At 40.8% G+C, this 25,932-nt stretch overlaps 2 protein-coding genes across 6 annotated transcripts in view; both read left to right on the top strand.

The window, feature by feature from the left end:
- pik3r6 (phosphoinositide-3-kinase regulatory subunit 6) overlaps positions 1-6,295 on the top strand; it is a 28,174-nt gene extending 21,879 nt beyond the window's left edge. For all 5 annotated transcript variants that reach the window (XM_079840717.1, XM_079840718.1, XM_079840721.1 and 2 more), the window contains 5 exons: positions 9-76; positions 292-382; positions 504-556; positions 4,401-4,507; positions 5,035-6,295. In XM_079840717.1, coding sequence (XP_079696843.1) covers positions 9-76; positions 292-382; positions 504-556; positions 4,401-4,507; positions 5,035-5,191 — 476 coding nt within the window. In that variant the 3' untranslated portion in view covers positions 5,192-6,295. The remainder of the gene's footprint in view (positions 1-8; positions 77-291; positions 383-503; positions 557-4,400; positions 4,508-5,034) is intronic.
- pik3r6a (phosphoinositide-3-kinase, regulatory subunit 6a) lies at positions 6,209-25,036 on the top strand. The gene is made up of 6 exons (XM_079840724.1): positions 6,209-7,520; positions 10,111-10,231; positions 18,768-18,841; positions 19,047-19,161; positions 20,011-20,081; positions 24,089-25,036. Exons 1-6 carry the CDS (start codon positions 7,442-7,444, stop codon positions 24,196-24,198), a joined length of 570 nt encoding a protein of 189 aa, XP_079696850.1. The 5' UTR covers positions 6,209-7,441; the 3' UTR covers positions 24,199-25,036.
- The last annotated feature ends 896 nt before the right edge of the window (positions 25,037-25,932 follow it).

Genomic DNA, 25,932 nt, shown 5'->3' with positions numbered 1-25,932 from the left:
TCCCTCAGACACTGTCAAACAGAAGAAGATGCCTGCCGAGCTGTGTGGGGCTCTGATCTCCTTTAGCTACCTTAAAGTGAGTGTGACTTCTGCTGTGTATGTGTATATGATTATTGACGTATTTATACAGTACTTTTACGTAGTCACACACAATGTGACTGTCGCTGATTGTCAGTTTTCCAGTGAGTCACATTCTAGATTCAAAGAGGCATTCTAGTTTTTCTCTAGAGTTAAAAAAGTGATTAGCAAATCTTAGTTCAAACCTCAAATGACCCTTCGCATTACTTTTAGGTGTCTCTAAGCAACAGGGAGGTTGAAAAGGGGTTCTCACTCAGAACCACTGGTGCCCAGATTTCAGCAATACCAGAAAACAAAACTGAAGGTAAAGTGAAATTATTAGAATTAAAAGTTTTTTTGTTGTTTTAAAAAAAAATCAATTTAGATAAACTTTAACCTGAACAAATTTAAATCGATTAATGTTTTTTTTTTCTTTCCATTTGTAGATCTCAACTGTCTCACAGTCACTTTCAATGACACAAAATCAAAGAGTAACACAGTAAGTCTGGCCAAGCCTTAGAAACTGTATAAACTGAGAAAACTGTGTGTATATCTATCCAGAAAAGTTGGGACATTTTGTAAAATGTAATAAAATTAATTCTCTTTAACCTTTATTTAACTGACGAAAGTACAAATAATGAAATTCCAGAGTTTTCACTGGCCAAGTTATTGTATTTTGTAAATATATACAAATTGTGATGGCTGCAACACAATCCAAAATAGCTGAAACAGAAGCTAAATAAAAGTGAAAAGACTATAGAATATCCAAGTTAAATTTTGTTGAAACAGCCCAAAATTAGCAGGTCAACTGGTAACAGGTGAGGGTATCGTGTTTTGGTATAAAAGGTGCATCCACCAAAGACTTTGCAGTCTTCGCAAGCAAAGATGTGTCATGACTCACCACTTTGTGTCAAATTTCATGAAAGAGTTGTCAAACAATTAAAAAAATCACATTTTTCAATGCAAGATTGCAATGTATTTAAGTCTTTCACCAACTACAATACATAATATTGTGAAAAGATTCAGGGAATCCAGGAAAATCTCATTCCATGTAGGGCAAGGCAGGAGACCTCAGTTGAATGTGCCTGACCTTTGAGACCTTAGATGGCATTGCATGAGTAACCATCATGCTACACATGGGCTATATAGCCACGTGGGCTTGAGGGTACTTTGGAAAACCATTGTCACTTAACACAGTCTGCTGCTGCATCTTGAATCTCCTTATGCAAGGAGAAAGCTTTACATCTGTACAATGCAGAGATGGCACCCGAGCTAATCTCAGATGTGTTGTGTTTAGATGAATCCACATTTCAGCTTGTTTTTGGGAAAAACTAACTTCAAGTTCTCAGTCTCAAAGAAGAAAAGGACCACCCAGACTTTCATCAGTGGCAGGTGCAAAAGCAAACACCTGTCATGGTATGGTGCATCAGTGCAACAGCATGGGTGACTTGCATATGTGTAAAGGTACCTCCATCAATATGACATCTTTTCTGGGAAGCAAGACAATACTAGGCCCCATTCTGCACATGCTAAAACAGAGGGGTTTCTAGACACAACCCCATAGAAGGAATGTGCTTGACTGCCTGACTGCAGTCCAGATCTGTCTCTTATTGAAAATGAATAGCATATCATGCAAAGAAAAATCAGGCAATGACGACCACAGACTGTACTGTATTAGGCGAGATTGGGCAAAAATTCTACTTGCAAAACTTTGACAATTCGTTTCCTCAATTCCCAAACATTTAAAAAGTGTAATTAAAAGGAAAGATACTGTGACACAGTCGTAAACATGCCTCTGTCCCAATTTTTTTGGAGTGTGTTGCAGCCATCAAAATCTAAATTTGTTTATATTTACAAAATACACTTGGTTGGTCAGTGAAAACTGAAAATCTTTTATTTGTACTTTTGTCAGTTAAATAAAGGTTAAAGAGTATAAACAAATCACAGTTTTGGAGTTGTATTATCTTTTTTTTGTGTGTATAAGCTGTGTATCTGTCTGGAAGTGGCTCTGGCACATTCAGCCCTCAAGGGAAAATGTACATGCGTGCGCAAATCATTGCGTTGATTTCTCACTGAGAAAGCTCCACTCCCGGCTGGCTCTCTTCATGAGTGGGGAGAGTCATGCCTCAGAGCCCAGCAGCTCTGGCCCCACGTTTGCTGAGGCATTGCGCAGGCTGTGATCGTGGGAATCTCTGATGGAGTTCCCCTCACCTCTCCCGCTGGCTTCGCCATCCTTATGCCTGAAGCGGAATCCTGCTCAGCGGCTTCTTCTGTGTTAAACGCGTTAAACAAGGAAAAATGTGTTGTTAGTTGAGATGGCTATATCTAAAAGATCTAGTTCCTGCTCCATGCAGTAAAGCATTGAATACGATGAGCTATTGGAGTGTGTGACTCATGCTACAGCCCAACTTAGTCTGAACTGGTCTGGCTCGAAACACAAGACTGCAGATGGTCGCTTAGATGAACGATATCTGCAGAGTCATAAGTGTTTCTGAACTTCCTTTTCTCCCAGACCTGTACACTGAGGCATCAGATTTGTGGAGACATCCATACTCCATATTCAAATGTGGAGGGGCTGTGTCACAATCCTCCACAATCTTTGCCCTCTCAGCCATGTCAGGCAACATCCAGGCTGGTGGGCAGAGCTTCATGCCACCAAGCATGTGGCCCGCTCCATTGGCTGGTCTATGGCGGCTATGGTGGCGATGGAAGGGCATCTGTCAGGCATCAGTCAGGCGTCAGGAAAAGTGATAAAACTGTCCTCCTTGATGGCCCTGTCTCGCCCTCTGGACTTTTTGGCACTTTCATTGAGACGGTTGTAGACAGGTTTAGAGAGACAAGAACGCAGTCGGCCGCCTCCAGGCTCCTCATAAATCATCTGCTTTTTCACCATGAAAGAGTTGCTGGAGAGAGGAGCAGGAGGCAGGTGTGGCTTCCCAAGCATTCCCAAGCAATGCTTTACTGCATGGATCTGAGGGCTTTGAGTGCGGCAAAAAGGATTGAACAGGAGAGTGATTAAGTGCGGCGCCACCCAAGCTCTTGCCCCTTTTCCTACTGTTTCTTCTTTTTCTTGCCTTTCTTCCAGTCTCCATATCCAAAAGGTGAAAAGGTTGTTTTCAAACTAAAACTTAAGAGGGGAATAAAAATAGGGAATTGGGGCGGCCTAAACTGAGGTTGGGCCCACTCCTTACCCGGATGGAAAGTAATCTAAGCTTGATTTACTAAGGCCTGAGGAGCCTACTATTCAGCTCCCTGATAAAGTATTCATGAGTTCAGAGCACTCCGCTTGTTGGGTCAGTTTATGTAGGTACTCATTTTCAGAAGTAGAGCTGAATAACAGTTATTATACTCTCTTCTCTGTCACCTTCTCCAGGACTGGATATTTATCAAGGTTATGCTCCAGCCTATGTTCGGTCTTTTAGGTGTTGGTCATGGACTTAGCCAAGGCTATGTTGATTTACTGGCAGCTCTGCTCTAAGGGATCTAGACTCTCCTGGAGCATGGCTTGGACTAGTTTGAGATCCAGAGTATATTGAGCATATCAACTTCAGGGCCTTGTTGTCCAAGGTGTGTAATGCCTGCCCACTGATGCATTATTGCCTTAGGGTTGAGACCTTCGACTTAGTTCCTAGACCTAGGTTGCTAGATTGGTTTTAAGCACGAGAGGGCAGGCATTGGTCAGCAAAGCATAGTTGGTATTGACGTCCCCACAGCATCAGATTCTGACGCAGCATTGAGTTCCCTCGAAAAGGAACATCTAGGGTTACATATCGTCCCCTTGGAATTATAAGGTTCTATCTGACATTTTTGTCCAAATTTAGCTATTCACATATTCTTATTCTGTGACAACTTCTTTACATTATGTGATTTTGTTTTTTAAATTTTTAAGTTTTTTGGAACTTTTTATTAAGAAAATAAAAAGGTTCTTTCTACACAGTCAAATGGAATGCAAAAAACTTTAAAGCTCAATATCTCCAAACCAGTCAGAATGCAGATAGAACCTTATAATTCCAAGGTGGCGACATGTATCCCCGATTCCCTGAGAAGGGAACGAGATGCTGCATCAGATCTGATGATGTGTTGTCAGGGGCCCTGCTTATACGTTGAGGTGCAACTTGCTACGTCATCACACTGTGGCGGCCAATGATTAAAACCGGATTCCGCGGCATCTGACGATGCGTCTTGTTCCCTTCTTAGGGAACCTGGGTTACATTTGTAACCCTAAGACATTTTACATTGTTGGACTGCAAACTTGAAGTGTTTTTAGCTAGGCTGTTATTAGTAGGAAATGCAAATGATACCTGATTAAGTATGGACATTTATGCTGTTTCTTTATTTATAAGGAGACAAAGATCAGAACATGCAATTTTAAATTGAAGACGCCAGACAAATCAACTTTCACGGTGCGTTTGGACAAAGACTTTCGAAGGAAATTTATGAATGTTGAGAGGTGAGAAATCAATGCTTTTTCTGCTCAAGCTAACACCATTTTAATTAAGAGGCCCATCACCTCTACTGTAGTTCAAAGTTTTGGGGTCAGTAAGATTTTTTTTATAATTTTGAAAGAAGTCTCTTATGCGCAACAAGGGTGCATTTATTTGATTGAAAATACAGTAAGAAAATACAGTAAGTCATATTATGAAATTATATATATATATATATATATATATTTGTCTTTTTTCTTAAAAATGTCATTTATTCCTGTGATGGCAAATATGAATTTTCCATTACTCTAGTCTTCAGTGTCACACGATCCTTCAGAAATCATTTGAATATGCTGATTTGGTGCTCAAGAAACATTTCTTATTATTATCAGAGTTGAAATGGTCCAAACAAACATTCAAAGGAACAACACTTTTGATCAATTTATTGCATCCTTGCTGAATAAAAGTATATTAAAAACTCTTACTGACTGCCCTTTTTCTGGTCTTAAAGTGATATTGATTTGTTTGTATTGTATTATATTTTCTAACACAGCATTGAGGTCTCTCCATGTCGAGACCCTGGATATTATATTCAAAAATCCTTAAAGTCAAAGTTCATGGCAGAAGACGACGGCGATGCTGGACTGAGCAAATACATGAACAAAGGATTGCCTTTGCCCATTAACACGTTTGCGGGAATAATCGACTAAATGAACAAAGCTCAGGATAGAGAGCTTGCTGTCAACATAAAGGCCAGTTCTGGATTCTTGCAATATGTGTGTTGTGTTTTAAACAATGCACTATTCAGTAGTGTTTGTATGTGATCAAATGATCAGCTAAGACACTTCACCAAGCAGGTTTTACTGCATGTACTTTCATTTGTGAATCACAAGCTGATCAATCCAGGAAGTATTTTAATCTGTAACACAGCTAATTTACTAACACTAATGCAGTCATGGTATTAAGTTTCTCAAAGACTTAATAGTTACTTGAACTTGTTTAACCTTGTTTTCTGTGTTAGCTGTTCCTTAATGCGCAAAAAATTAAGTGCATGTGAAAGAGAATTCTTCACACCAAGTCTTGCCAAGTCTTTCATCAGAAAAATAATGGTTTATTACAATATAATGCAGGAATAATGTGCAGTAGTTAGTCTCCACCATATGCCATTTGACCAAGAGAAACTGACATTACCTTAATCGACCCCCATGATTTGCACTTACAGAGTGTTTCATGAGAATTACATGTTTTTGCAGCATCAAAAAAATTATATTTAAATATTAAAAAGCATAACGGATATCAATTTGTCTTACTGTCTATGTGACTGATGTGTAGAACAGCACTATTATTACATAAATGGTTCAGTCTTTGAAAGGTTGTGTTGTGCATTAAGCTGGTCATGACTGGTCACTGACATGAGTGAAAGTCTTTCTTTCAACAATTATTAGTGGTGCAAATATTTTGATCTGACTTCCTCACATGATTCTCTGTATACAGTAGGCTATTTTGTTTTTGTCTTCCCAGTCTTCCAGTCTTTTGAAGAACAAATATAATCACAATAATAGAATTAGCAAGCCCAATTGAGCTCTATTTGTTTTATTTTGTATGGCACTCATTCATGCCAAAAGTTTGCACAGTTGTTGATTTGACCTCTGGTTTTGTGAATATTGTGATTTGATTTTGTAAATACATGTTCAAAATAAATGTAGCATTTTCAAATGACTGAAAAAAAGCTTGGATACAGATTTATTTACACAGCAACGATGTATAACACATTTAACACAATGAAAATAGAAACAAACATTTATAAATTTTTTAAGAAGAAGAAGAAGAAGAAGAAGAAGAAGAAGAAGAAGAAGAAGAAGAAGAAGAAGAAGAAGAAGAAGAAAGACACATTTATACTCCATACTGCTTAAAGGAATCCTGACAGCACAAAAGTATTGTTTTTATGGTAACACTTTATAATGCTGTTCCTTCATTAATGAATAACAACACCGGAAAAATATTAACATTCTAGTTACTACTATTAACTAAGAAACACTGATTAACAAATTAGTAAGTAATAACGCTAAATTGAATGTTGTAGTTCACTATTAGCTAATCAATAACTACAATTTTTTTCATAACTCCCTGTATAACTATATACAGGTTCATAATTAATGTGAATAATGCATAATTCATAATTAATTCTAAAGTAAAGGTAATGATAACCCATGATAACCCTATAGTGACTCAATTGTTACAACATCCTTCTAAAGGAAATGAATTACTAATTAGTTGGATAAATATTCTAAAGTGAAAAGCATAATAACTCTGTAGTAATGACTGAAGTCATTGTAAGCTTTTGAGGTTTTTGTAAGGTTTTGGATAGTAACACTTAAGTATTTCTAGTGGATTATCATGATCTTCAAAGAATCCAAATAACCTGTAGGCCTAGTTCCTTCTGAAGGATTTAGAAACACTTGACTAGTGGGTTACTATGACCTTCACTTTAGATGTTAATTATAAACCTGTATATAATAGTTCTTAATAGTCCTCTGGGAGGTATGACAAAAATAGTAGGCTACTGGTTAGTGAACTACCACATTCAACTGAGCGTTATTGCTTACTAATTTATTAATCAGAGTTTCTTGTTAGTTAATAGTAGTTACTAGAGTGTTAATACTGCATTAGTCACTTGTTCCTGTGAAAATATTAATTAATGATGGAACAGTTTACCATTTTTATTATTGTTGTTGATCTTCAATTGACCACACGATGTCGCCAATGATTCAGGAACAGCAGTGCAACAGCTGCCTGTGCGTAATGATGTCTAAGTAATCCTCTGCTGTCGCTATTTTCCTCAGTAACGAGAACCGCTGGATCCGCTGAGTTATTGTAGCGTGCTCTCTTGCTTTGCATATCTCAACTAAGTCAGGATTTGTTCCTATAATCGTATAAGATAAGACTTCGGTGACGCGGTGATGGATGAAAAGCGCAGAGCATCCTGTCAGTATGGATCCCTGGAATGCACGAAATGGAAAAAAGATGTGGACCAAACAGGTATCCCTACACCTGTCACTGTATCAAAATCTGTCAGAACACTTGCATTTTCTTGTCCATTGGACTTTGTGCATATTGAACGCCACAGGTGAAACTTCTGTCGAGATTGAGTTCAGGTTAAGATGTTGAGATCTGAAAACAGTTTAGTCTCATAGTTTAGCCAATAAAAACTTAACTGTTCTACATTTGTCTTTGGAGATTGTGTAGATTGCATGCTATTATGGGATTAATAAGGATTCAGGAACAAAATTTATCTTTTGAAATCACAGTCACAAAGAGAGTTGTAGGGGGTTCAGGATAGAAGAACGTGTCTTTCCCGGTGCTGTTGTTGATGAATTTACGGTGTCATATTGGCTTCATTACATTTGCTAAAATGTGTGTACCCCTCTGCTCTTCTGGCACAGGACAGGGAACCTTCTGCTGTCTCCCAGAAGCTTCGCTACTGAACCTTACTAATAGAGTTTTGCTAAATAATCTTGTGTAGATAACCAGGGTAAAAGCAACTGTGGTCCACTCAAGCAATTCCATTTTTATAACAGTTTTTAAACTAAGCAGCACTTCACTTTAAAAATGTTTGAACATTTCTACAGAAAAAAGACTGAAACATGCTACAGTAAAAACCTGTTAATTTGTTAACTGTATGTTACCTTATTTTATAAACTTGTAAATGTAAAAATGCTGTCAAATTTATGCTTTTTTGAAGTAAGAACTATGAATGACCACATGATTTATGAAGAAAAACAGTAAATGGACATCCGTGGAAGTCTCAACGTGACACCAGATTGTATTTTATTTAAATATAGTTCCTTTACATGCTTTATAATACATCTCAAACCAAGAAATTCCGTCTGCAGCACTTTTTTTTTTCTGTACTGTACCACATCCATACTGCTTTCTCAGTCAGAGCTCATCCATTTGAATGATTTGATCTTATGAATGCCTAACTTGACATTAAAAAGCCTCAATGCTTCAGTTGAGTTGTTAACTTGCGCATGAAGGAGCCACTTGCTTCTTGGCTTTTTGAACAGCTCTTTTTGCAATCTAGATGTTACTGTGTCATCTCAGTACCCTAAGATGCCTGTTATTGGTTTGGAAATGCAGAGGGTCATGTGATCCAAATAAGAAAGGGGAAAGGGTCAAATTCATACCATTAATATCAGAACACACACACACACACATACAGTATATCAGGCAGTTCTGTCTTTGTGAAGGAGGCGTGACTCAAGCCACATACAAGGTTATCTTGGTAGAAACATGCTTCCTACTGCTCTGACAATGTTTCCCATTTCGAAGGATTGGTATTTTGTTGTTGTTGTTGTGCAGGACAATGCTCCAATCCACCCAGCCAGGCCGATCAAGGTGTGGATGGACGACCAACAGATCAAGTCGCCCAACAGCAATGTGACCAAATGATAGGGAGCATGCCAAGACGCACAAAAGCTGTGACGGAAATCAGAGTTATTAAATATTGAATTGAAAGTTAAAACATTAGTATTGTGTTGTTTAAAAATGTATATAAACATGTTTTATTTGCATTATTCGAGGTCTGAAAACATGGCATATTTTTCGAAAAGTTCATTTCGAAAGTTCATATTTTATGTCCTGTGACTGTTCACCATAAAAAATTTTTTTTTTAAATTCAGCAATTTTTCATTTTAAATGGTTAAATAACGTGAAAAGAACTTCTATACATGGTGACAAAAATGGCATGTATATATATATAATTATAAAATAATTAGCAAAATAATATTTAAAATGGTTTTAGATATATTGTCAATATTATATTTCTCCAAAAAATATAAAGTAGTTTCCTTTGTTTTCCAGTAACAGACCACTGTATTTTGGCCAGGGCTGCGTTTCTCAAAAGCATTGTGAGCTATGTTGATCACAGAGACCATTGGTGCCAATGGTTCTACAATCTACTTGGGTTTACGATACTTTTTTTTTTTTTTTTACTATTGCTGCCCTATTGTTGGTTTGATTGCTTCTGATGTTCTCCTCATTTGTAAGTCACTGTGGATAAAAGCGTATTAGCCTCAGCCTTGCCTAACGGTTACCATGCCACTCATGTGAACGCATGCCACTAGAGACATCCGCAGTCACATTACCAATTGTAGGATCAGGCGAAGAGTTATGCTATAGGCCTCCTAAACCCTTGCAAGTAATAATTTGTTGTCTGACAGCCGAGGCGGGAAACCTGGACATGCTGCAATTTTCTGCTGCTGCTAAAGCTTAGATTTATTGGTGCAGGAGGGATACGGATGAAGTCAGTGAAGAGGTTTAAGAGGGTAAGAACCTCTTAAAGAAAAGGAAGAAGATAGTAACGATAGACCTGAAGGAATTGTAGAGGTTTACTTCACACCTGCACTTCCTTTACTTGTGCTATTCAAAGAGGCTCAGTGGTTGTTTAGCGTCTTCAAATGTACCTAATATTTTTCAGAAATTCTCCACAAACACTGCTAATCTGGAGAAAGACGACATTGCATTCAATTTGATATTTTCTATAGAACACAGTTTTAACTGTATTCATCTTCTTGTGGTCCTGATCAGTGTGGTTTCAGTCCATATTTTCTTGTTTCTGTGTTTACAGATGTAGATGTTGTCTCAATGGCGGACACTACTATCACAGTGGGGGACATTGAGGGGGAACTCTGTAAGATTGAACGGATCAGAGACATTTTGGTCAGGAGGGAATCTGAGCTCAGATACATGTGAGTAAACTGATTTTTACATGTAAATATTTATAATATATACTGTGGGGCCCAAATGTCTGTAACCAAAAGTGAAAATGCTTCACCTTCTTTATTACACATTATGTTATCCAGGCCAATAGTGAAACGTTTAATTTAAAAATGGAGGCATACATGAATTTCAGAATTTCATCTTTTTTTTTTTGTGCTTTTTTTTTTTTTTGCTTTAATGAGAGCAACATTTGAACTGACATGAATTCTAAATAAGCAAAGGCCCCTCATACATGCTCATAATGTTGGTATGCTCTGCTGTAATTATGACAAAGCTGCTTGTTTGAATTTTTTTATTAAAAGAAACTGGAAGTGTCAATATATTGCCCAAAGTTTTGGCACACCCCTCCAAATAATTGAATTCAGGTGTTTCAATCACTTCCATGGCCACAGATGTATAAAATCAAGCACCAAGGCATGCAGACTGCTTCTACAAACATTTGTGAAAGAATGGGTCGCTCTCAGGAGCTCAGTGAATTCAAGCGTGGTACAAGGTACACTATATTGCCAAACGTTTTGGGACATCTGCCTTTACATGCACATGAACTTTAATGACATCCCATTCTTAATCTGTAGGGTTTAATATGGAGTTGGCCCACCTTTGCAGCTTCAACACTTCTGGGAAGGCTTTCCACAAGGTTAGGGTTAGGGTTAGGTTAGGAAATTTCTTCACTATTAAATATTCCTCTGTCAATTGTTAGTGGTATTATAACAAAGTGGAAGCAATTGGGAAAAACAACAACTCAGCCACGAAGTGGTAGGCCACGTAAAATCACATATGGTCAGCGCTTGCTGAGGTGCACAGTGCACATAAGTCACCAACTTTCTGCAGAGTCAATAGCTACAGACTTCCAAACTTCGTGTGGCCTTCAGATTAGCTCAAGAATAGTGCGTAGATAGCTTAATGGAATGGGTTTCCATAGCTGAGCAGCTGCATCCAAGCATCACCAAGTGCAATGCAAAGACTCGGATGCAGTGGTGTAAAGCATGCTGCCACTGGAGCAGTGGAGACGTGTTCTCTGGAGTGAGGAATCACGCTTCTCTGTCTGGCAATCCAATGGACAAGTCTGGGTTTGGCGGTTGCCAGGAGAACGGTACTTGCCTGACTGCATTGTGCCAAGTGTAAAGTTTGGTGGATGGGGGATTGTGGTGTGGGGTTGTTTTCAGGGGTTGGGCTGACTCTTCAGGGACTCTTAATGCTTCAGCATACCAAGAGATTTTGGACAATTGCATGCTCCCAACTTTCTGGGAACCATTTGGGGATGACCCCTTCCTGTTCCAACATGACTGCGCACCAGTGCACAAAGCAAGGTCCATAAAGATATGGATGAGCGAGTTTGGTGTGGAGTCCTGACCTCCACCCGATTGAACAGCTTTGGGATAAATTAGAGCGGAGACTGCGAGCCTGACCTCACAAATGCTCTTCTAGAAGAATGGTCAAAAATTCCCATAAACACACTCCTAAACCTTGTGGAAAGCCAAGGGTGGGTCAACTCCATATTAAACTCTACAGATTAAGAATGGGATGTCATTAAAGTTCATGTGCATGTAAAGGCAGACATCCCAAAATTTTTGCAATATAGTGTACATCAAATTAATTAACCACAATTTGTTTTGTATGTTCTTTTTTAAATCATAGCTGCTGAGAGGAAAATTATTTTAAGAAATAATCAGTTTACACCTTGATTATATGATTTTTTTTTTGCACTTCAATTAACTTATTTAATTATTTTAATATAATTTAATTTAAATCATAATAAGTCCTCCTGCGGCTCCCTTAATAAGCATTTGGAGGATGGATACATACAGCCCCCTTAGCTTGTTTCAAAGAGAATCTTCAAAAGAGTTCATTAATGCCACAGATTTGCTTATTTCATTAGTTGCCTATAAATAGTGTGGAAATAGTGTGGAAACGTTATTAATTTTACGTCAACATTTTGTGGGCTTAATTTTCTTTCAATCGTAAAATGTATATTATTTTCAGGTTTAAATTAGAGTTTGAATTGCATATTTTCAGTGTTGTGTTAGACATTTGGACCCTAAATTTCGCCTGTTTTCCCATGCAACTGATTTCTTACAACCCCAAATCAGAAAAAGTTGGGACAGTATGGAAAAGGCAAAAAAAAAAAAAAGAAGTGATTTCTAAATTTACTTTGACTTGTATTTCATTTCAGACAATAGAGAATGTGTGGCGCCAATAGAGAATGTGTGGCGCATTTTGAAGCGCAAAATGCGACAACGAAGACCCCGTACTGTTGCCCACCTTAAGACTTGTTTGCAGGAAGAATAGGACAAAATTACACCTGAAACACTTCATCACTTGGTGTCTTCAGTCCCTAAACGTCTTTTAAGTGTTGTGAAAAGGAATGGCAACATTACAAAGTGGTAAATGCTTTAATGTCCCAACTTTTTTTAAAATGTGTTGCAGGTCTGAATGACAGGAAAGGATGCATATTTACAAATGACATGAAGTTGACCAGACAAAACATGAAATATTTTGTGTTCATATTGTCTGCAATGAAATACAAGTCAAAGTAAATTTAGAAATCTCTTCTTTTTTTTTTATTTGCGTTTTCCATACTGTCCCAACTTTTTCTGATTTGGGGTTGTACATTTTTCTTGAATCACTCTGCAGTCTCTTTCTAAGCAAGAGTGAATACATTTTTCGGGTGCATTTATTCTGAGAACATACTCATTACAATACACCCATCACACCCCAACCACCCTGTGCCGTAACAGTCAAACTGAGGAAGGAGGGGGCTCAGGTGGAGGATGTGGAGCTGGAGTGGGACGTAACCAATCAGGGGCAGGCAGAATAGTCCATGGGTGAGTGGAGGAAAGGAGGAGCCAGGAGCAGGAGGAGCCAAGTCAGGACCCAAAGTGCAGCCAGGACGATGTCCCACAGTGGAGTTTATGGAGGGAGAAGCCATGGTGGTGGTTTGAATGGTGACATCAGGGGAACGATGGAAGAGGAGACCAGGGTGCAAACGGAGAGCTGATGTGGCCACACAACACTAATGGCTCTGGAGACCGTGGTGTAGCAGCAACGATGAGCATCCAAGGTGGAAACAGGGCGGTGGAGGACTGAGGTGGAGTGACCGAGGACCAAGGTGGAGCCGGAGGGAAGGTGGAGGCGAAGGGGTGGATGGATGAGGCATAGCTTAAGGCCCGTAAGGCAGGGTAATGTCCGACCAAGGCGAGGCTGGAAGGATGAGGGAGCTCGGTGAAGCCATAAAGACGATGGTCCCAGGTGGAGCAGAGGGAGGGAAGAGCCAAGGCAGAGCCGACAGGCAGAGGTAGCGTGATGGGCTCAGAGGCTGGAGGTGGAGCCAGGGGATCCTCTTGGCTGGGCTGACCTAAATAATGGAAGTCTTAAAGCAGATCCACACAACAGAATGGCATTAGAGGAGAAGTCGAGGGGCTGAAGGGAATCAGTGGAAGCGGGGCTGACGGACTGGCTGATTTTGGAAGAGGAGGTGGGAGAGGGAGGCTAGGTGGAACTCTGGAGACACAGGAGACTTTGAGCTGGGCAAAACCAGTGTGAGCACAGGAGACTTTGAGCTGATGATGGTGTGGTAAAAAAAAGCAAAACGAGCTCTCCAGATTGTTCGTTAGGCACGGCAGATCTAAAAACTCCTGAGTGTTGTCCTCCAATGAACGGTTCTTCTGCTCAAGGCAGAGCAGGTGGATAGCCGGCAGGTCAATAGTGATGGGGAAGAAAAAAGCTGCAAAAATAAATCCAACCAGAATTATATTTAATAGCAAATACTCAGACGTATAAAAAAATCACAACCACACCAACATAAACAAAGAGACCAAACAATGAACTGAGGAAACTAAGGGCTTAAATACACATCAAAACCTATGGAGACAAACTAGCAAAGGAAACACAGGCAAACAGGAACAGAACAGTGAAAACGAGACCAAAACAGAACATACTCTTTACAATAATATTAATATTATTTTATTAGTATACATTTTCATATTGCATATATTAAAACACTAGGACTACATGGACAATAAACTACTAATGAATGCAATAACCAGTTTTATCAATTATAATTTATAATTGATAGTCAACAGCCAAACTCACAAGCCTTGAGCAGTTTGTAAAGTTTATCTGAGATCACAGCTATAGTCATCTGTCCTTCCTGTTCCCATTAACAAGAGCCACAATAAGCCAGCTGCCCCTCATTAAAATGTTAATGCTTTGCTGTTGATGCTGCCAGAGTGTCTAATGCATGGATAACTGTTTCCCCTCACAATCGTTTGGGGAAGAGCTTTCCCTATTGCAAAATCAGTGGGGCACTGTCTGTCTCAACTGAACCAGAGAGATATAGAGAGAAATCCAGTTGTACAGCTTCACCATTATCCAGCATATTTTTCATAAAATGGGACTGAAATGCTAATTTATAGAAAACAGTGATATTGGCAAGACTGTTGTTGACACGAGCAAACAGGTTTACGGACTAAATGCATTCTAAATAATGCTACAGGATCTGACAACTCATTGAATTATAGTTTCAACATGATGAGGTCATGTGACAACAGTGTACAAAACGATGTTAATTATAGAATAATGCTTACTCTAAACCCTAACACTCAAAATAATGAATTGTTTTGAGTAGAGCCAACTCAAATTAAACAAATTAGTTCAAACAAATGAGATCAGCAGAGCCGTCTTCATCGACAGGAACTTAATATCGACCGACCGCAAAGGCTCAAAGGGAGGCCTCTGCAGAGCACTTAGAACTACTGAGAGGTCCCAAGAGGGTACGAGAGGAGAGGCAAACAGATCTACCTGCGCGTCCCCGAACTGTTCCCAAATCAGCTGGACCGTCTGGGGATGGAGTCTCCATTCTCCCGGGAGAGGCTGAAACCGCGAGAGCTCGTCGGCTGCGAGGTTCAGGACTCCCGGAATATGGACAGCACGAAGGGACCTCAGGCACTTCTGACTCCATAGAACGAGATGGCGGGCGAGTTGAGACATACGTCGGGAGCGTAGACTGCCCTGGTGGTTGATGTACGCTACTACGGCCATGTTGTCTGTCCGGACAAGCACATGTTGACCCTTCAGCAACGCTCGGGAGCGGTGCAGGGCGAACCGTACTGCCAGCAACTCGAGGTCCTGTCCAGGAACCCGCGGCTGCTTGTCCAATGCACATGGCACCCCAGCCCGTAGCAGAGGCATCCGTCGATACGACAACATTCCCGTAGAAACATGAACATGCCCGTAGAAAACTGAGGTTCGACCACGGGGTGAGTGTCTGTAAGCAGGCCCGAGTCACTTGGACCCGGAGCGTGCCAGACTGCCATGCCCAATCTCGGGACTCGATCGCGAAGCCAGTGCTGAAGCGGTCTCATATGAAGCAATCCGAGCGGCGTCACCGCGGCTGCAGATGCCATATGCCCCAGGAGCCTCTGAAATAGTTTCAGTGGAATCGCACTCTTGCTCTTGATTTGAAGGAGACAAGTCAGCAGAGACTGCGCGCGCTCGCTCGAAAGCTGCGCGCACATGGCGACCGAGTCGATGTCCATACCGAGAAAAGAGATCCTCTGCGCTGGGCAGAGTTTGCTCTTCTCCCAGTTGACCCGAAGGCCCAGACGAGCTAGGTGATGGAGCACCCGATCTCTGTGTGCGCAAACCTGCTCTCGAGAGTGGCCCAGTATGAGCCAGTCGTCGGGGTAGTTCAGGATGCGAACCCCGTGCTGCCGTAGGGGCGCAAGGGCTGCCTCGGCAATCTTCGTAAAGACGCGAGGGGACAGAGATAGCCCGAATGGGAGGACCGCGTACTGACATGCCCGCCCCTCGAAAGCAAACCGTAGGAACGGTCTGTGTCGAGGAAGGATGGAGACATGGAAGTAGGCGTCCTTCAGGTCGATCGCTGCAAACCAATCGTGAGGACGAACGCATTCGAAAAGGCGTTTCACAGTCAACATCTTGAACGGAAGCCGGTGAAGGGATCGGTTCAAGATGCGAAGGTCCAGGATTGATCGGACGGGTGTCCGAGCGCGCCGCCCCCAAAAACCAATCATCCAACCGCGAACGCTCAGGTCGGGGCAGAGGGTTCCACTCCAACCCAAGCGCTGCGGCGGCCCGAGAGAGCATGGCTGTCAACTCTGGGTCTGACTCGGGCAATGCTGGCGCACCCGAAGGTGGCAGCACAGCCGAATCATCATCCTCAGATGACTCCAGCCCACCTTGTGATGCGGCGATAGACATCTCTTCATCCTCCGCCGCACCAAACGCCACAGTCGGGACGACAGGAGCCGGCCCCGATGTAGACGCCTGGACGCGGACCGGGTCAGGTGCATGAGAGGGGGGTGTGGGCCGAGGCATGAGCGTCGGAGCTTTGTTCCACACCGTCACCCTCAGGTCACCCTGGCCACCAGCCAAAGTGCAGCCTCCGGTGGAGACCGCAGATTGGGGTGTGGCAGAGGGGACTCTCGCTCCAGCATCAGCACGGAGTTCACGGAGTCTCGACCGTAACACCGAGATGGCCATGTTCCCGCAGAGAGAACATGAGTCATCCACGAGCGCGGCTTGAGCGTGCTGAAAGCCCAAACACGTCAAACAGCGCTCGTGCCCGTCGAAAGGCTGCAGAGATCTACCGCACCCAGAAGTGCACGGGCGAGACATCCTGAAAAGGACGTGCCACACGCAAGCTCTTTTTGTGAGAAGAAGCCTCGCAGTCGATGCCGAAGCGTGTAGGAGTGAAGAGGTAGGTTCTCTTGGCTCCGAAAGCAGAAACATAATGCGATATTGCCACGTACTTCCTTATATACTCACGCGGTGAGGCGGAGTTACGTATGCAAATTCCGCATGCCCCATGGCATTGGCACGCCATTGGGCGTTTTCTCTAAGCTCGAAGATGATAGGCTTCTAAAGCGAAACCCCCATTCGTTAGTCACTAACGTTACGTCGTAGTGACTGAACGAAAGGGAACTTTTCTATCAGTATTTAGAACTTTCTTTTTCTTTTGAGTTCTCAAAACTGACACATTTTAAGTAATCTGAATTGGTTCATTGTTTTAATTTTTATGAACTTGTTTCTTTTAAATTAGACTAACTTAAATTTAACCAAAACTGGGCTGACATTTCTATTTCCCAGCATGCTTTGCCATGACACTCAAAAGGGACAGTTACAAATTAGCTTACTTAATTTCAAACTTACTTACAAGTTCAGAGCAATGGCTATGTATGATTACAAAATAAAAATCTGCAAGTTCTGATTACTTAAACTTTACATTTCTTGACTTCAATTTTTTTGAGGCAACTGATTGCCAATCTGTCTGTCTGTCTGTCTGTCTGTCTGTCTGTCTGTCTGTCTGTCTGTCTGTCTGTCTGTCTGTCTGTCTGTCTGTCTGTCTGTCTATCTATCTATCTATCTATCTATCTATCTATCTATCTATCTATCTATCTATCTATCTATCTATCTAAACTCCTTTGTTTTAGTCACTCCTGGTCGGTTCTCATTTATGGATTATGTTCCTGTGATAAATCTAGTGTTTAAGATTAACAGACTGTTATTTATATTTTTTTCTTTGTGTGCTTTTACCACCACACACATAACAGTTTTTAGTGTGCTGTAATCAGCAAGCTTTAAGCTGGTATTTCATTCTGAACATTGCAAAGTGAACCATCACACATGCTCAACACCATAAAAATTTTAGCTTGCCATTGTTATCTTAAGAGCTATTTTTACCTTACACTTATATTTAGCATTGTTGGGTTAACCTAGTATATTTAAGTTGATTTAGTTATGTTAAATTATGTTTTTCATTTGGATTAAAATAAAATCAATTACACTCTAAATAAAAAGGGTGCTAAAATAGCAGTAAAAGTGGTTAATTGGTTGTAATCATAGGGGAACCATCTTTAAAGGGGCTATACCGAACCTTTGTCAAATGGTGTTATGTAGAACCATAAGAGGTACATTCATTCAAAGACTACAGCCAATCACCATGTCTTATCTTTCTCTCATCCTCCAATTATATTCCTCCTCCTTCCACATAATTTAAACTGCAACTGATAGCTCTTAGGTCTTGTTGCATCTCACCACCACCCCATTCTGCTCAGATTTTAGATAAGTTTGTCCACTCTCATATGTTTGCTATGAATGGGAATTTACAACAATGGCAAAAGCTGTTTTTAAGCACTTATATGTTTTTTTCTGAGGTCAAAAAGTCTCCTGGAATTCCGCCCTGGAATATTTCCTTATGGGGGGCCTTGGGGGCAAAAAGGTTGAGAACCACATTATCTTCAGGAAATACACTGTATTTTAATGCTGTTTTTTTAATCCTTTCCCCAACTAAACTAAGAGAGAGAACCTTTAAAGAACTATACAGGTTCTTTGTATGGCAGTGGTGCTAAATAGCACCTTAACCCCAAAGAACCACTGAAGAACCACTGAAGCATTTTTAATTTACATGTGAAGACTTTAAATGATTCTCATGCTTTAGAACAGTATGAACTTATCATGCTTTTGTGTCTTTTTGTTTGACAGGATGGATGATATCCAGTTATGTAAAGAAATTACAAGACTAAAGAAAGAGCTTCAAAAGCTTCTGTCTATCCCAGGTGAGATCCGGGAATGCCTCTGGTATATATTACATAAAACATTTTAAACTTACAATAACAATTTAAAGGTCCCTTTCACTGTACCTTTACTGAAGTTACAGATTTTGTTTTTTTTGTTAGAGTAAAGTGTAGTAAGAAGTGTCACAGCCTTAGTAAACACGACAATGAAAGCTATTTGTTGGTAAAAAATAAAATCAATTTTCAGATAATGACAAGTCTAATGAAGACAAACAGAAGGAGGAAGAGCTTCTTAAACAGATTCATAAATTAGTGGAGGCCAGAGACTTCCTGGTAGATGACGTGGAGTTTGAGCGCCTCAGGTGAGTCGATTTTAGCATGCTGGAGAATGATGGAGGCTGACACACTATTCATTTGCACCCTTTATTAAATCTCTGACTGAGCTCAATTTCGAGGCAGACAAGATTCTGTCTAAGGCCTGAGGGAAAAAAAACATTACTCACACTCTAAATGCAGAAGTAATAGGATTTTATTTGTAATAAACCCATGCTGCCATGTTTGCAGGAATTGAATTCAGGAAATATTTTGGAGAATTCTGCTCAGTGCTTGTGGTGTCTGCACAATTTTGTGATTGAATCTGGAATTTGATTCCAGTGTTTATGTTTATGTGTTGCCTTGTCTATAATTATGGTAGTATATTAACATAATTTAAAGGCAGCTGACCCCAAAAATGCTGTAATTGAATGTATTCTTTTCATGGTTTCTTTCAGTTTTAGTAAATTCTTATCATTACTGCTAAAGAACAATTACTATATTGCAGCTCCATGTTAACATGTATCAGCTGAGGAAAGATTGAACAGCGCTGAATGTATTTTTAGTCCAGCTGCTGTTAAAGACACAGTGAACATCCTGTTGCCGGCACTGTTTAGGTCCTACCAGTTCTGAAAAGGCTGAAATAGGCATCATGGAACACTTTGCAAACTATTCACTATTCAAGTCTTTTTTTAAACCCGGCAGAATACTATGCATAAATAACAGAAATGCATGATAAATGAACGCACATGTTAAATTTTTTAGATTACATTTCCTAGCAATTATATCAAACCTTGAACTAACTGAAGGACGTGAAGACCATGCATAAACAGTGAATGAAATAGTCAGTCTTCCCATAATGCATCACACCATAATCATCAGTTACCTCTGCTATACAGGGAACGGGAGGAGGACAAAGAGATGGCTGAGTTTCTCAAGTCCAAATTACCAAAAAGCTCTAAAATCAAGAGTAAGTCATTCTTTTATGGTTGGTTGAACAAAGCAATGTTTAGTTAATTTCTTTTAATTTTTTTATGTCATTTTAATGTCTATGCATGGAATATGCTAACTACAAACTGTTACTCAGCAAGCTATCTAGGGTTAATACACATATGCTATGCTATAAATATTTTTTTAAATATATTTTTTAAATGGCTTAGCCCCTTACACAATGGCATTTACGATAAATATTATCATCAAACACATAAAGACCTCAAATCACAATTATCCAGCCCTTACTGGCAAACTGTCTACATTTTATAGTAAATGTAATTACTAAGATCCATAATAACTAGAGATGCACCGGTACTAAATTTCTCTGCTGATACCAATAGCGATTATTCAGAATGATATCTGCCGATACTGATAGTTTGATTTTCTTAATGAAAAAATATATATATATTCAATTAACAGTAAATAAGTTCCTCTCTAGTTCCCCTTCGAGGGAACTTGAACTGATAGTCATCATGACGACACTTTGGGGAACGCCTCTTGCGTAAAGCGTCTGAAGAAACAATGGAATCAGCCCAATCCTGATTGGTGTTGCGTGATGACGTAGTATGTGACGGTATACCCAGAAGATACAAAGAGACGTCTGAACACAACAGAGATAGCTTTTTTGCTCTTCAGCATTAGCGCTCTACATTACGGACATGGACACACATCAACTTTGTGTGCAGTGTCTCGTGTGCAGCACAGCTCTTGAGGGAGCGGCCTGCGGTGATTGTGAACTGCTGCTGCTGAGAGTGCTGCGCTTGCGGCTGGCCGTCTTTGAGGAGACCGGCCAACCTCGTGAGCCCCGCGGTTCTGGGCCTGCGTCTGTTGAGGCAGCATGGCGCCGTAGATCGTGGGGCTCACAGCGGGATCTGTCGAGGGGATACGGGACTGCTGAGGCATCTTCCCCATCCACCTCGGACGATTCCGATATCCTCCCGCCCCGTGTGGAAGCCCGCGATGCGGCTTCTTCCCGTGGGGCGGAGGGTCCAGTTCTCAGGCTGTCCGGTCGGATGCTTTGGAAATCGAGGCGGATGATGTGGGGCCTTTGCCACCCCACACACCCGCTATTGAGGAGCTCATGGAGGTATTAACCCGAGCCGTGGCCAAGCTTAATTTAGATTGGCCACAGGAAATAGTGGACATCCAGCTGCCATCTAAGCTGGATGAACGCTTTTTTAGGCGTCGGGTTCAGCCTCCACGGAGGGGCCTTCCTTTCTTCCCCGATTTGCACGAGTTGTCGTGGGAGAGACCCTTCTCAGCCCGTTTATCCAATCCCCCAGTGCTGGATTTTGCGAATGTGCTGGGGGCGGGTTATGCAGCGTTGCCACAGGTTGAAGAGGCGCTCGCGGGCCACCTCTCACCTGGGTCCGCTGCATCATTGAAGGCCCCGATGCTGCCCACTAAACCTTGCCGCGATACCTCTAGGTTGGTCGGCAGGGCTTTTAGTGCGGCAGGTCGCACTGCTGGTTGCCTGCACACCATGGCAGTCCTGCAGGCATACCAAGCCGACCTCCTCAAAGAGCTGGATGAGGGCGAGAGACCGAGGGATGATGTCATACCCAACCCAGCTTCACACTATGATTGGTGCGGCATAGTTGGTACTCGTTCCCCAAAGTGTCGTCACGATGACGCAGTTCGAGTTCCCTCGAAGGGGAACGTCTCGGGTTATGACTATAATCCTTGTTCCCCGAGAAGGGAACGAGACACTGCGTCTCGTGTCCACCCAATCAGACAGAGTGCTCGCTTCATCGCAAAGAACGCTATCTCTGTTGTGTTCAGACGTCTCTTTGTATCTTCAAGCTTTGTAATGGCAGTTAATGGCTATTTCTGTTTTGAAGTCCATTAAAGACCATCTATCCATTAAAGTGCTCCACACGGCTCCGGGGGGTTAATAAAGGCCTTCTGAAGCGAAGCGATGCGTTTGTGTAGGAAAAAATATCCATATTTTAAACTTTACAAACTGTAATCTTGAACTTCTGCTAACTGTCGTATGCGCATTCACGAAAGACAGGCATTCCAGCGTATAATGTAGGATGCTCCGTTGAGAATATGTGAGAATATAATAACCCCACAGAGCCATGTGGAGCACTTTTATGATGGATAGAAGCACTTTTCCATTCACTGCCATTATAAAGCTTGGAAGAGCCAGGACATTTTTTTATATAACTCAGATTGTATTTGTCTACAAGAAGAATGCCATATACACCTAGGATGACTTGAGGGTGAGTAAATCATGGGCTTATTTTTATTTTTGGGTGAACTATCCCTTTAAAGTGGAAAAGATGACACTTGAACTGAGGTGCTACAGCGATCATGTCAAAACTGTCAAGCCTCAAAAAAAGCTGAGAAAAAAAGCTGAGAACATAAGCTGTTTCTTATCACAAGTATTAAAGGTCCCCTTCTTCGCGATTCCATTGTTCAAACTTTAGTTAGTGTGTAACGTTGCTGTTAGAGCATAAATAATACCTGTAAAATTATAAAGCTCAAAGTTCAATGCCAAGCGAGATATTTTATTTAACAGAAGTTCCCTTTCAAAGCCTACAGCGAACGGCTGGCTTGGACTACATCCTGGTACTTCCTTCTTTAATTACGTCAGTAGAGCAGTAGAACAGACTAACCTCCGCCCACAAAGAAACGCGAAAAAGGGGGCGCGGTCTTGTTGCTGTCCCACGTGGAGAAGCGGACGGTCGCGTGGAGAAAAGGAACTGTTGCGTTGAGTGTGTTTATCGCCATGTCATCGAGACGCTGTTATTTTCATCCAGGAGTCAAATCACCTTTGTTTGGCTTTCCCAGGGACGCTGTAGAGATTATTGAACGCATACATCTCTCCGTTAAGAGGCGTGACCTTTCCAACGTGCGCTAAGCTGCTGTCAAATTACAACACAGGAACCGCTTTCACGTGCGCTAAGCTGTGGTCGAATCACAGCACAGGAACCGCTTGCACAATCAAAACTCGTTACGTGATTCTGAAGGAGGGACTTTATAGAACAAGGAAATCACCAGCAGTTTTTAGGACAGTGGAAACAGCGGTATACAGATAAGTAAATAGTGTGAAAAATACTGTGTTTTTTTACACGCGAAACATGAACACATGTTATATTGCACACTGTAAACACAATCAAAGCTTCAAAAAAACACGAAGAACGGGACCTTTAAAGCACAAAGCTCTTTGCAATTATTGGATCAGAGGCACGCTACAATAATGTTAATACAATAATTAAAATAATGAAAAACTGCTTGAACTATAGGTGATTCAAATAGAGCCTGCTTTAATGTTGCTATTTTTTAACTGTTAATGCGTTATTGTCTTGTTAACTTGCCATAAATTCAGCACAAGAGAGATTTTCTTCACACACAGTATGAGTTGCAATCTGAATAGTTTTTCCGCCCCTTTCGATTGAGAGGAAATCATTTAGGCTTTTATCGGCAGAGATAACTGGCCGGTATATCGGTGTATCTCTAATAATAATAATAAAACAACAATAAACGTATTAACAGTAAAACAATTTTAGATGCTGCTGATTTAGTGGCTTGCTGACCCTGGCATGTTCCTACTTTACTGTCTATTGTGGATTCTGAAATATGTGCTTGATTATTATAGTGAATGGCTCAGCATGCCAGTAGAAATAACTAATAAATCTGAAAAGGAAATGTATTTAACACACATGAATTATATCAATTATATGGTTAAGAATTGTACTCTTATGACAATCAAGGACACATCAACATACAAATGAACTAAATGAAAACTCCTGCTTGAATAAAAGAGATGTTTTCCCAGTATTAGATATATCAGTGATGTGTGGGGGCATGATTTCATAAAGTGGGGACAAAATCAACAATGGCAAAACCATGGTGGGAGGGAAAATATCTGCCCTCACCATGAATGATGTGTGGATAAAACCTACACATTTTACCATGGTAAACTCATTGCATCTGTGTGTATAAAAAGCTCTTTGTCTATGAAACTCTTCTATATAGATGTTGGTAGAAGACCCCCCAGAGCCCAGCAGAACACTACTCCCTTTGTAACCAAGACTGGCCTCACTTTACTCAAAGAGTGCTGTGGATTCACCTGCTCTATAATGTAAAAGACACACTTTTGGCAGTGGCAGCAGGAACACAATGCGATTCTGGATCCTTGGAAGAGGGTGACCATTTAATGACATCAGGAGACTCAAAGAACATGGCGTGAACCAACACTAGAGGTTTCTGAAAGACAAAGCTACGAAGTTGTCTGTTAAAGAGTAGCGATCTATGCGTCTCTTTTATATTATTTCATTCCAATTTGCTAGCTTTCTACCTAACTTCTTTCTTCTGTCAAAAATTCTGTTTCACTGCATTACAAAGAACATTTTGTGCCCTCTCCAGGGGTCTCCTGTCAGCAGCTCAGCTGGTTTGCTGTCATTCCCTACCCTTATCTTTTCCCTCATGAGACATTGCTACAGCACTGCAGTACCTGTGACTTCATCATCCATAAATGCTCAAGTTTCAGTAGAGATTCCATTTCGTATCAGTGGCGTACCTGTGGCGACATTTCTACAAAATTATATTACATTGCTTCTTGCAAGTTTCACAACACTTTTGAAGTGAAATATCTAGTGAGTGGCGCTAAAATCTTGTTCAGTTTTATCCAAAACAGATAAACGTGAATCTAGCAGTGTTTTATTATGTTGGATGTATGTATTGCTGCAGTTCAGCAAAAAGCTTAATGCTCTGTTGTGTTTAAAAATAATGTAGCACCTACACTAAACCCTACCCTAAACATAAACTGATAGTGTTAACAAAAGCAAAAGTAAAGGCCAATTCACACTGCACAGACTGTTAACACTGTCATGTTCACCCAAAAGACACCGACAAACTCGAGCACCCACGGAAATGGTCGACCTCCCATTGAAAAACACGAGATATTCTCCATTCATTTTAACCAAATGTAGCTTTCAGACACGTTTTATAGTTCATTTGAGGCCGTTTCTATGCCGTTAAATGTCGAGAGCGTATTATTGTAGCACGAGAGTGCATCCATTTTTTCTTTTTTTGGGGAGTTTTGCAAAATGTGTTTCCAATGAGCCTAGGTGGTATAGTGTTTAAATGGCTAATGAGATTATTACACCACAAATTGAACAATTAAGCTAAATTAATTATTTATTATGTTACAACAATTTCCATAATTGACAATATAACAGTTTTCTCTGCAAAAATGTTCACTGGAGCACAGGCACACTCATAATTTTTTTTATTAAATTAAGAACATTTCATTCAGGTGAACATCATCTGAGCCAGGAGCCTGTCCTATCCACAGCTTGAAGTCCATCATGTCTCAGTGCTAAAGCACGTTGTTTATGTTCTCTAGTGAAGTGCTTTCAACAATGTCAAGGGCTCTTGTCTGTGGAGACAAGGTTCCATAGCAACCAGAACATAGAACAATTCATCTTTAGTCGCTTTAGTGGTTGTTTAGTAGGTCAAAATGTTGTTAATCAGGAGTCAATTCACATACCTATGTACCTAGAAGTGGGCCATTAAGGTGAATCTAAGAAAAATGGTAAACATTTTGGATTTTGTTTGCAAGAGTGCAGGACTGTACTAAAACGTATCAATAATTCAACTAATCAGCATTGACCCCAAATGTAATTATGCTTATCTGTTTATTCACTTTATGTTGCAGGATTAAAACCGTATTAATAAGCATCATGAGGCATTGCATTAAGGAGCCTTTTAATTAGTATGTTTGACTGCTGGGGTTCTCAGCGGTGAGCATTGTGAGTGGAAACCCTGTTGAATCTGGTCTTAGTGAGTCTTTATCGCTTGTTAAAGGTCGGCCCTGT

This window comes from Gobio gobio, assembly GCF_949357685.1.
Source record: "Gobio gobio genome assembly, chromosome: 17".
Lineage (NCBI taxonomy): Eukaryota > Metazoa > Chordata > Actinopteri > Cypriniformes > Gobionidae > Gobio > Gobio gobio.
The sequence above is the reverse complement of the archived record's forward strand: the minus strand, read 5'-3'. Positions and strand labels throughout refer to the sequence as shown.

What these genes read in the sequence shown, in the direction of transcription:
- pik3r6a (XM_079840724.1), top strand. Translation starts at nt 7,442, where the DNA reads ATGGATGAAAAGCGCAGAGCATCCTGTCAGTATGGATCCCTGGAATGC. An exon ending in AAAAGATGTGGACCAAACAG is followed by an intron (nt 7,521 to 10,110) that starts GTATCCCTACAC and finishes CTGTGTTTACAG; the next exon opens with ATGTAGATGTTGTCTCAATG. An exon ending in AAAGCTTCTGTCTATCCCAG is followed by an intron (nt 18,842 to 19,046) that starts GTGAGATCCGGG and finishes ATCAATTTTCAG; the next exon opens with ATAATGACAAGTCTAATGAA.